The 12,700-nt window shown below is 48.0% G+C and overlaps 1 protein-coding gene across 5 annotated transcripts in view; it reads left to right on the top strand.

The window, feature by feature from the left end:
* Positions 1-12,700, top strand: part of cdh24b (cadherin 24, type 2b) — an 85,102-nt gene that overhangs the window by 56,919 nt on the left and 15,483 nt on the right. For all 5 annotated transcript variants that reach the window (XM_023832640.2, XM_023832641.2, XM_023832642.2 and 2 more), the window contains exon 6: positions 8,134-8,315. In XM_023832640.2, coding sequence (XP_023688408.2) covers positions 8,134-8,315 — 182 coding nt within the window. The remainder of the gene's footprint in view (positions 1-8,133; positions 8,316-12,700) is intronic.

Genomic DNA, 12,700 nt, shown 5'->3' with positions numbered 1-12,700 from the left:
TTTCTCTATGGCGCTGCAAGATGAATGACTCAAATCGCGGGACTCTGTGAGTAATACCCTTCTGTTAGCAAAAGGCTGCTAATTACTGTAGCATACTGGTGTCTACTCTACTTTAATGGGGTATTCTGTTCTCTTCACTATATATTTGTTGTTAAAAGCCGTTAGCTGGGAAGTAAAATTCGAGAAAGACCACAAACAATCCAGGGTTTGTAGTGTGTGTAGGGTTACACTTCCGCACCCCCAAGCACACCCTGCGGAGCACGTGGGGTGCAGACGTACTGCTGTGTGGTTCTGCACCCAAGTCCAACTGTATTATGCAGACATAAGCAGCAGATGCAAGTGATCTGCATTATTAAATCTGTGTCGTAAACCACCACATTGCAATTCCCCCTAATTAGTCATGCAAATCATTTCACAGTAATTACCATTAGTTCAGCTTAGGAATCATCGGCAGTCTTATTTACACACATTAAGTAGGCCTAGTTTTCGCTATTTTGGTGATACCTTATTCTCCTTAATCTTACCCTTGAGCGAACTCTTCCCTTGTTTTACAATGAATATCCCCCACTCCGCCATTACACTGGTCAGAGGATGCGGTTGCTAACAGGACGTCTGAAACATGGTAATAAAATCATCCTCTGGCGACCTGAGACACCAGCCATAAGGTTTTGCTCCTGAGACGGTGTGACACGTGGAGAAGCACAGGCAGTTTATCTTCATCAGGGCTGCAGCGTTGTCGCAGGTCGTCACACCGGCACAGACGCAGAACAGCTGCATTAATAGCGACGTCAAGCATTTCCCTGACGAAATCCATTCCTCTGCTTACTCTCCTACTGCTCACGTTCCTCTTCCCAAAATAGACCTCACCCCTACTGCTCATGCTCCTCTCTCCTAAATAGACCCCACCCCTACTGCTCATGTTCCTCTCTCCTAAATAGACCCACCCCTACTGCTCACGTTCCTCTTTCTTAAATAGACCCCACCCCTACTGCTCATGTTCCTCTCTCCTAAATAGACCCCACCCCTACTGCTCATGTTCCTCTCTCCTAAATAGACCCCACCCATACTGCTAACATTCCTCTATCCTAAATAGACCCCACCCCTACTGTCATGTTCCTCTCTCCTAAATAGACCCCACCCCTACTGCTTACGTTCCTCTTCCTTAAATAGACCACACCCCTACTGCTCACGTTCCTCTTCCCTAAATAGACCCCACCCCTACTGCTCACGTTCCTCTTCCCTAAATAGACCCCACCCCTACTGCTCATGTTCCTCTTTCCTAAATAGACCCCACCCCTACTGCTCACGTTCCTCTTTCCGAAATAGACCCCACCCATACTGCTCACGTTCCTCTTTCCTAAATTGACCCCACCCCAACTGCCCATGTTCCTCATCCCTAATAGACCCCAACTCTATTGCTTGTGTTCCTATTCCCTAACTAGACCCCACTCATACTGTTCATATCCCTCTTAAATAGACCCCACCCCAAACTGCTCACGCTCCTTGTTCCTAAATCGGCCACACACCTACCCCCACATTCATCAAATTACAGCTGTTCTCCAGGTGCCAAGTAATTTCTGAAATGTCTCCCATTTCTGTGATTTCTCAGTGAAGTGATGCTCCATTTATTACACATGCAGTTTAGTCAGCAGGACTATGATCAACACCAGCTATGGGATTGTCTGTTGGACTAAGTAATAGCATCACCATTTTGGTATGTTTATAAGGCCGTCCCTGTGAGCCTGTGACATCCTGAAAATTCACTGAGCTGAATCTGTACACAATGCTGATGCATGCTGACGTGTGATGTGGAAATGACAGTTTTGTCCATTGGCAAGACACTGAATAGGCACAGTGGAGAGGTGGTTTGGGGGGGGGGAGTGGGTCAGTTACGGCACCGGCGGGGTTTTTGTGTGTGTTCCCTGGGAAGCCGCTTACGCTTTGCCATGCTCTGCTGAGCAGAAACAAGGAAATGATGCTATATTCTGGCACTTGGTGCTGGTGGGAGTGGTCAGTGGAATTCCACCCATCCCCTCATTCCCCATTGGCTCAGACACGTTTTGGGAGGGGCCTGTCTCTCGTGCTCTGCATCCTGCTGTATTCACTGGATCCCTGCGGTGAGAACTCCAGCATTCACATCTGTGAGTCCGCTAAGGCGGGCACTGAGTGACATTCTTCCATTTTACACCCGACTTGGTGAGAATAGTCACTCAGGTGGGCCGGTACCTTTTCACACAACCAAATGGGATTTTAGATAGTTTTTTTTCCCCTGCCACATGGTGAAACACAGGAAGAAAATGAGATTGTGTCCCCGTGCCTCATTGACAAACATGGGCTCAGAGCGGTTTGCCGGGGACCGACACACTCGGACCCTGAGCGCGTGGGTGGCCAGAGGTGTGAGCTGCCTCCAGTCTCTCAGAAATCACGGCTGCTTTTGTGTGGCTGTGCCCAGTCATCTGTGTGACACCTTTACTCTCGGCCTCTCCAGTGGAGAAGGATGCTAAATAAATGGCCAGCATGATTTATATTCTCTCTGGCTTTGCTGCCATGTGAAGCACAAAAATGCATTCCCCTCTCGATTCCCCCGACCAATTTCTAAAAATCACATTTCCTAATGAAGTATCTAATGAATAGCGCTAACTCCCTGCCCTTTCCCACTCGGGGCGACGTGATGTTAAGGGGTCTTTTGACAGCCCTGCATTTCAGATGCTCTGGCAAAAGAGCTGTTGATTTCACAGCCTGTTTTAGCCAATTTAGCTGTTTCAATCCCTTCCCGCAACTGCAATAATAACAAAAACAATGAAGATACACTCCTAATTATGAATGCTATAATTGTAATTAAGATAATCAAAAAAATAAATTCAATTAACAAAATAGTAATAGTCAAAATGATTCTCTTTGTGCTCCATTATTGTCACCTCCTTCCTTTCCTATATTAATATTTCATGTAAGGTTCAGCCATTTCTGCTTCAATGGACAGTAAAATCGCTGTTGGAGATATTGCTTTCAAACATCTCTCTCTCTCTCTCTTACTTTTTCTATTCTTCGCTTTGTCTCTTGGTCTCGGTCTACTGTCAAAACTCAGTCATATCCCGTTCTGAACTCCCCATTGCCCTGAATTGCAATTCTGTTTACATTTGCTCCTGACATAAAGAAGCCTTGTGATGTGTTACACCTACTATTCATATGTAAAAAAAAAACCTAAATAAATAAAAAGACAAAGGCAGTTGTTCAGGCAAATAAATTGTATGACGCAGGTAGTGGGGGGCAACATCAGAATTGAATGATGTCTGTTTTTGTGGGGCAGGGCTACTGTGGGCAGTGGTATGTCTTAAGTACTCCCCAGGGAAGGTGAATTGTTTTGTTATGTATGACAATATAAAGTTTGCTGATAGACAGTTTAAGTTATAGGGGGGATTTGCCCTCCCTCTGCATCTGCATTTATGGGATTAAGGTCCCAGATCCGTCATTCTGGATCTGTCTTCGGACCCCGACCCTGCGTTACGCTGGGCGCCCTGTACCCATCCATCCCTTGGGGAGCCCTTTGACCCCGAATAGCTGGCGTCTGCCCCCCTCCGCGTCACACGGATTGCGTACGCCCCCCACCAAGCCCTCCCAAAATCACTCTGCCAATCAGTGCCGCCTTAACGTGCCACGGGGTGCGGTGGGCCGTGGAGTTTAAGTATCACATTAACCGGTGCTGACATGCCATGTGCGGGCTGTGAATTAGGCCCTCGCCACGGCGCCAGCTTCTCCATGCACGCTTAAGAGCGAGCTGCTGCGGGTTTTAATGGCCTGCTCATTCAGGACGGCCCTCTCCAGCCAGGAAAGGCTGATTTTAATGACCCTCCAACTCAACAGCTTCCCCCTGTAAAGAAGAGCAAAGAAAGGGACCGGAGATAAGCCTCCCCCCCCACCCCGCACTCCATCTTGGTACGCTCCATGCCCCTCGCCCTTGTTCTGCTTCTGAAAGCGTGATTGCTGCATTGTAGCAAAGGACACGGGAGGCCACCTTATCAGACTCATCCCCCCTGCACCCCTGTCCCCATCCTCTCTCTCTCTGGCTCTGTCTCCCCCTTCATGTGTCTCGCTCCGGTTCGAATGAGAAATTCCTTGTAGTCGTTCATTGCCTTTATCCCCCATGCACCACGTAAAATTATTACAAGCCGTGAATAATCTGTAAAGTCGACTCCAGTGGGGGCCGGAGGCACGGCTGCACTTTCAGCTACACACGTGTTTTGTGTCATTTATGTTTAATGTCAGTAATCCCCAACTTAAATTCTGTGCATACGGAATCCCGGCTTCCGACTCTTGCGCTTATTTTAAAGATATTCGGGGCTTGGATTTTTAATGTAGCCATGGTACAGCAGGCGCTAAGCGATCAGCTCACTGTGAGCCGGGTTTTGGGCCCGAGGCCCGCCTGGCATTAGCGCCACCGTTGGCAAAAAAAAAAAGAGCTCAGCTTTCTGAAAATAAGCAGCCGCAAATTCGTCGCTCTGCTTGCGTCTGAAACCTGGGCCTCCTTCCGGCGCTGAGTGGGGAAGGAGGAGGCGGGACTCTGATTTCCGTATCTCGCCTCCTCTTGTGTGTACAAGCCGGCGCGCTGCGAGCATGACTTGTATCACATGAATGGCTTAATTATGTCAGTTTGTACGAGTTATTATCTCGGCCCAATGAGTCATTAACATACAGGGAGAGCAGCGCTTTGATGTCGCATCACTGTCGCTATGGTTTCACAGCGCTGTCTTTACATGCTGCAGATGTTTGACTGTCACATCCACCCTGCTGGGTGTTTCCATCACATCTATGCACTGTTTCTCCATCATTTCTACCCCACTGTGAGACTACCACATCTACACCAAGTTTATCCATCACATGTACCCAAGTCTCCACATGTGCGAGTCTCCATAACGCCTACCCTCCTGTGAATCTTGATCACATCTACCCAATTGTGGATCTCTATCACATCTACCCTGTGTCTTCATCACATTTACCCTCCTGTGAGTGAGTCTCCATCATATCTACATTCCTGTGAGCCTTCATTACATCTACCCTCCTGTGAGTGAGTCTTCATCACATTTACCCTACTATGAGCCTTCATCACATCTACCCTCCTGTGAGTGAGTCTCCTTCACATTTACCCTCCCGTGAGTGAGTGTCCATCACATCTACCCTCCTGTGAGTGTGTCTCCATCAAATCTACACCATGTTTCTCCTCATATCTATTTTGCTGTGAGTCTCCATCACATCTACACTATGTTTCTCCATCATATGTATCCTTCTGTGAGTTTCCACCTCTTCTACACTGGTTATCTGTTTATGTCTCTTGTTACTTTCATGTTGGTGTTTCTGCCATGATGTGTTTCTGTCAGGTCAGTGTTAGTGCGTATGAAATCTATGTCGACGTGTGTGACTCAGACATGTCTGCACTGATGTGTACCTCTCAGATGTGTGTTGATGCATGTACTTCTCTCATGGCTGCATTGATGTATGTCAGTCATGTCTGGTGTTTATCTGCCAGGTCTGTGCTGGTGTTTATCTGCGAGTTCTGAGCTGGTGTTTATCTGCCAGGTCCGTGCTGGTGTGTAACTGCTAGGTCCATGTGGGTGTGCAACTACCAAGTCTGTGCTGGTGTTTATCTGCCAGGTACTCAGACACGTCTGTTTGGTGAAAAACTATAAACGGTAGAGTTAGGGGGCACCAGCGAGGGCATCAGCAGGCAAGCCCTGCCGTGGCACAGACCATGTCCGGCAGCTCAGTCAGCCGGTCAAAACCGAGCTCAGTCCTCCGTTGGCGGTCTCCGGGAGTTCTGCCATGCCAGGCAGCTTAATTGGAGCCATTCTCTCCGTCCTTGAGTCCAGGCGCCGTGACTCAGAGTGACCCCTGGTGGGGGTGTGAATTGAACGCGCACACACCAGCTGCACCCTGCATCGCAGAAGGCATCGGGGCATGGAGGGTGGGGGGAGGGGGGGCACCCCAGAGAGCGGAGCCTTCATGTCACAGTGTGATGAATGAATGAGAGTTTAGGATAATGAACAAAGTAAAACAATAATATTCTTCATACATAATTTAATCATTCTATCTGATAAAGCAATTTGGTTTGAATGGGATCTCTATGAAATTATTAGTTATTTGGTAACTTTTTATTTTGATGAGCATGACTGTTTTGTAAAAAGTGCACAACAATAAGTGAAAAAGTGTATCAGGGTATGTCTGAATAGCATCAGGGTGACTGTGTTTGAATGGAGTCAGCGTGACTGTGTTTGAATGGAGTCAGCGTGACTGTGTTTGAATGGAGTCAGCGTGACTGTGTCAAAGCAGCATCAGCGTGACCGTGTTAAAATGGCATCATGGGTGACAATGTTTAAATGGAGTCGGGTGACTGTGATAAAATGGCGTCAGGGTGACTGTGAGGAAACAGCGTCAGGGTGACTGTGTTAAAAAGGCATCTGGGTGACTGTGATAAAATGGCGTCAGGGTGACTGTGAGGAAACAGCGTCAGGGTGACTGTGTTAAAAAGGCATCTGGGTGACTGTGATAAAATGGCGTCAGGGTGACTGTGAGGAAACAGCGTCAGGGTGACTGTGTTAAAAAGGCATCTGGGTGACTGTGATAAAACACTGTTAGGATCACTGTGTTAAGAGTCAGAGTGACTGGGTGTTTCCAGTGGCATAGCTGCAGTCTTACACAGATTAATTAACGTCATGATCAGAGCAGTAATTACATAAAAACCTTTCACAACAGACTGACAAATTGATCTGTCTCGCATGATGACTACTCCCCCCCCCCGCCCCGCGCACAAATGTGTGCCCCCACCCCCTCATTAATCTGTCCTTCAGTCCATCTCTGTGTCATGGCAGAATCTCACTGCAGGGCTCTTGCTTTGGTAAACCTGTAATAAGCTGCCCACCCCCTGGTTTTATCTCCACTGTTCGCCGTCTCTGAATTCGCACTCGTTAATCCACCTTCCAGCCAGACCTCCAGGGGCGTTGTAAGGCTTCACACACATCACACACATTCACATCACGGACAAGTTCACATCACATGCACATTCACATCAGGCGTATGTTGACATCACACACATTCACATCATGGACAAGTTCACATGCACATTCACATCAGGCGTATGTGGACATCACACACACATTCACATCACGGACAAGTTCACATCACATGCACATTCACATCAGGCGTATGTTGACATCACACACATTCACATCACGGACAAGTTCACATCACATGCACATTCACATCACGGACAAGTTCACATCACACACACATTCACATCACGGACAAGTTCACATCACATGCACATTCACATCAGGCGTATTTTGACATCACACACATTCACATCACGGACAAGTGCACATCACATGCACATTCACATCAGGCGTATGTTGACATCACACACACATTCACATCACGGACAAGTTCACATCACATGCACATTCACATCAGGCGTATTTTGACATCACACACATTCACATCACGGACAAGTGCACATCACATGCACATTCACATCAGGCGTATGTTGACATCACGCACACATTCACATCACAGACAGGTTCACATCAGACGTATGTTGACATCACGCACACATTCACGCCACACACACACATTCACATCACACACATGTTCACATAACCAGTCCAGAAGTGACTTGTCAAATAAGGTAATCACATTTTGGCTTGTTTTCCCAACAAATAGCTTTGATGGTGACTGTCGGTTTGGTTAATGCATACTGGAAATGCGAACCGCTAATTGCATATTGTCCCCTGCTGGGGAGGAGTGACACGACGGGTGGCCTGAGCAAGGCCATTGCCAGTGTGCAGTGTGGGACCTCCGTCAGATGGGGCCGTCAACATGTGGGGCTGCCAAGGAGTGGGCTGGCTTTCTGGTGACCGAGGCTGGAACCAGTGGGTCGCTGTGGGTTCCAGTCGTGATGCTAATTTCCGGCAATTTGTTTCCAGGCTGGAGATTGACTCAGTGATTGATTGGCCAGTGAACTGAGGATTTTTTCGCCCGGGTTGGAGAATAGAGAAGACCAGAGAGCTGCTGCTCTCATGGTGTTCTGTGGGGGTGTCGCTGATGGCTCTCTCTCTCTCCCCACCCCCCCCCCCCTCTCTCTTTCAGGTATATGGGCATTTTCGGTGTCTGAGCTAGCCATCCCGGGCGCCGAAGTGGGCCGCATCTCGGCAACAGATGCCGACCTCGGGGACAATGCCAAGCTAGAATATACCATCTTAGAAGGAGAGACGGGGGACACCTTCAACATCACCGGGCAGGACCAAGAGGCTGTGATCCTCCTGAACAAGGTGAGAAGCTCTGTGTTTATATGTGACTGATTATGTGTCTGATTCTGTGTGTTTGTTTGTGTGTGTGTGTGTGTGTGTGAGAGAGAGAGAGAGAGAGAGAGTGAGTGTGCATGTGCGTGTACGTGTGTATGTGCGTGTGTGCTAATAATAGCAATAATAGCAATGAGATGCAATAGAAGGGCAACTGGAACATGGATAACCGAAAAAGGGGAGTGGAATTTCAACCCAGTTGTCTTTATATAAAAAGGGTAGAGCACTACTATATTTATAATAAACAGAATCTGCAAGATAATAGATTTACACATAGATTCACAACATAAATCAAGGAGTGTTCCGTGGTGCCCTTGAGGAAGACCTTAACCTGGATTTCAGCAGTAAATATCCCACTTTATAAATAGATACAGTCTAAAATTGTAAGCCAGTAATTTGGACAAAAAAAATGAAATTCAGAAAATTAATAACAACAGTCAATAGTGTTTGCTCAGAAATGTACACAGGCATCACGGTGTTCAGAGTAAATCAGTTAGAAATGAAAAGACAACAGACGACCCCTCAGAGGCACTGGGGGGTGGGGGGGGGGGTGGCGTGTTTCAACCTCACTTTCTGTCTCTCGTAGACAGGCCCTCCCCAGGTGCTGGCGGAATTTAGAGGTTCAACACCGGTGCTCAGAGACGGAGGACTCACTCGGAGCAGGAAGGGGGGCAGGGAGGGGTACCCAGAGGGTCTGTGGGAGGTAGACTAGGTGGGAGGGGGGAACTGATAGGTATTCGCCATGGTTACGCTGGGGAGACACATATCAGAGGCTGTCAGACGTCTCATGGGAGAAAGTCACCACGCCACGGGGTTAACGCTGATTTCGGCGAGGTGCGGGTGGAGCTGGGTATTTTTTACACACGTCTGTGGAAAACTCCTGAAGTACGCCCCCCCCCCTTTTCCCCCAGCATCTGAGTAACACCTTTAATGTGACTGTTGCTTAGAGCCGATGCCCTAACGGGTTGTTTAGCGTGCCGACGTCGCGTGCAGCTTAAAGAGGATGCGGCAGGGTAACGACGGAGGACAGCAGGCCAAAATAAGCAGGTGCCAGACCTTTTTTTGAGAAAACACGAGAAAAATGCAACCCCTGAAGCTGTAAAAAAAAAAAAAAAAGTCCTGAATCCTGTCAGGGAAAAAAAAAAAGATTAATTTATCCCTTGCGAGCTCAGTTGGCATTTGCAGGCGGGATGGAGTTTGGGAGACGGAGGGGTGGGGGGGGGGGGAGAGGATAGACTGTCTGAGGCTTGTCCAGCCAGTCTGCGGGAGGATCTGCATGTCTGTGCAGCGGTGGAGGTTGCTGGCTAAAAATATTGAGCAGCTAAGAAGGTAAAACATTATGTAACATTACAATAGCGAATTTTGCCGAAGACAAGACAAAATGTGCTTGTAAATGGCAATAAAATTTTAGCAATGATTTATTCATTTGATCATTTAATCTCAAAAATAGAGGAGGTACTATCTGCTGCACCTCTCCGTACCAGTCGCTTCTGCTCTGTGTGTGTGTGTCTGTGTGTGTGTGTGTGTGTGTGTGTGCGTGTGCGCCTGCCTGTCCACGTGCCATCCCCTTTGCCCTGACAGCCCAGCCAGGGTGGTGAGGAGTGTTTCAACAAGATTTGGCTGAAGGCAAAGAAGAGAATGCCAAGGTGAGGGATTGATGGAGGAGGCTGTGATGTGGGGTGGGGGGGTGGCTTGAGCAGGACCTGGGCTCTGAGGGGAGAATCAGAGATGGCCAGACCGAGGGAGTGAGGGATAGTGATGAAGTCACAGAGAGTGAAGTGTTTATTTGTTATTCAGTATTTGTCTCTTGTACGTCAATTATATATACGATCTACATTATGTATTAGCATAATTTGAACTTGTTTATGTCCTACCGATGAATGTCATACGAAGTTGAATCTGGAATTAGGCGAGAGAGCATCAGTTTTAGAGAGAGGGAGAGAGAGGGGGGGGGGGGAGAGAGAGGGAGAGAGATAATGGGGAGGACGGACAAAATGCACCGAATGAGTTGGAAGGAAAACAAACGAAAATTTCCCCCAAATGAATGAGCCGCACACCGTCTCTGCTTTGTTGGTATGCCGTGAACGTAACCACATTAGCTCAAAAGAACACTCGTCCCTAATTAAAAATTTAAATCCAATGCAGTTTCACAAAAGCAAACATTTCACAGTAACAAAAAAAAACGGCGTGGACCATTATCTGAGCGCCCGTATGGATGTTGCTGCTGGGACCCCTCTATGTTACCGACGTTTGTCTGCAATTATCGCGCGGCGCAGAGCCTACGTGGACACCATGTGCGGCTCGCTTCTGCGGGGGGGGGGGGGGATTTCACGTGCAGGGAACCCTGGAGCAACTAACGGAAGACACAAAAGACGTCGCTCTAATGGAATTGAAATAAAAACTGGAAATTAGCAGCAAACTTCTGCCTTTGTTTCTGCATCTTATGAATATGTACATCTTAGAAATCGCTGTGTGGTATTTCTTCATGCTGCGATGCACTGTTCTGTCTCAGAAGCCAGGGTATTCTTCTCATTGGGCTGATTAGTTCACAAATAAAAAAGCATTTAAAGACAGACGGCATGGCGGCGGGAGAATAGACATATTTCCAGTGGAAGTGCTCGTTGTCAGTGTAAATCCCCTTCACAAGCCTATTAGCACTTTCGTAACCGAAGGCTGCACTTTCTACACGCCAAAAAAAAAAAAAAAAAAAAAGATTAATTCCGCTGCTAGCTCTCCGAGTTGCCTCCGAAATTTCCACTCAGACATAATGGGCCGCGTGTGAGGCAGCGAAAGGCTCCAGACTTGTGGAAGGGGGAGCCGGGGCCTGACGGAGCTGGGGGGGGCAGCTCTGGGCACAGAGAGGAGCCCCTGTCATTGCTGCTTTGGTGACAGGTGGAGGGTTTTGGGTGGGGGCAGTCAGGCTGTGCGACCGAGCAGCCAGTAATCGACTCCGCTCACCCGGAGAGAGAAGCGCTCTAGCAGGTCGGCTAATCTTATCTCTCCCGTGATGCTGTCAACTCGTCTCTGACCACACGGGCCCGATGTGCGGGTGGGTGGAGGTGCTGGTGATGTTAGTGGTTTTGGGGGGGGGGGGTGAAGCCTCTGCTGAGCACAGACCCGGCTCTCCGCTCTTTGTGTCCAGAACCCCCCCCCCATCCCTACACTCACCACCTGTTCTTGACTAATGGATGCAGTGTGACTATCTGGGCCGTTTTAAATAAGTAACAGAGCAGGGGGGGGGGGGGGGGTGGTTGTTCATGACACCAGGGAGGAAGAGAAATGGAGTTTCACGACGCTCTGTCGATTTGGGACTCGCTGGTGGCGGGGGTGTGGGGGGGGGGCTCCTCAGGTATGCACTTCCTATGGCATACCGCTCTCTTGAGGTCATGCTATTAATTAGCACTGGTACCAAGAGCCTTTTCACATCCCTGGGCATCCTTTGTCCTGCCTACAGGTCAAAGGTCACTGTATTAGCCACTAGTAGCCAGTACAGTTCGTATTATACCCACCTCTGCCTCATCTCTGACGGCTAGCTGCTATACCACTGTTGCTGATCCACAGGCCTCTGCGATGCTGCCACCTGCTGGTGGCCCTCCAGCAGCACAGGCAGTGCTTTTGTATCCCAGGCTTTATTAAGGATGGGATAATGTGATGAGCTTTAGGCTGCAGGGGGTGGGGGCTTTGTCAAAGCTGGAATGAAGCCATGAAGCCATTAATCATGTTTTTTTTTTTTTTTTAAAAAGGGGGGCATCGGAGCATTCTCAGTGAGGGGCCGGTGATGTCATCGCGGTCAGGTGCAGAGATCTGTGGGATTAGCTCTGCGTCTGGCACTCCTGGCTTTAACCTGTGTGCTCTGGGTTTTTTTTAGCTCATTGGACGCTATATTTCGCTCAGGGTTACATTCCAGCCAGTTTATATACAGCTGATACAATAATTATGTAGCATCCCGGTAATGAACTAATCAGTGTGTTCCTGGACGTCTTTGTCTCCCAGCTCTGCTCTCTGTTCCAGGTGCACTCCTTTACTGCCGTTTGCTGAGCTCAGGAAGTAATCATATTTTTTTCTTCGATCCAGTGTTTTATGTCAAGGAAAAAAAAAAACCTATTTTTTTGGAAAGTGAAAGGGTTTCAGTATGCTAAGACCACTCTATGCTCGAGATACTGCATCAGTGCACTTTTACTAAGAACTAAAAACACTTTGTATATGACAGAGTCCTAAGAAAAGTATGCTATTACAAGTGCCCTACATAAAATACTCTAAAAGTTTTAAAAGATAGAAATGAAATTAAAATAATCCTTAAAAAGTTACCAGTACACCAAACTGTTGGATATTGTCGCAAAAAAGCACTGCAAACT

This window comes from Paramormyrops kingsleyae, chromosome 4 (assembly GCF_048594095.1).
Source record: "Paramormyrops kingsleyae isolate MSU_618 chromosome 4, PKINGS_0.4, whole genome shotgun sequence".
Taxonomy (NCBI): Eukaryota; Metazoa; Chordata; class Actinopteri; order Osteoglossiformes; family Mormyridae; genus Paramormyrops; species Paramormyrops kingsleyae.
The sequence above is the reverse complement of the archived record's forward strand: the minus strand, read 5'-3'. Positions and strand labels throughout refer to the sequence as shown.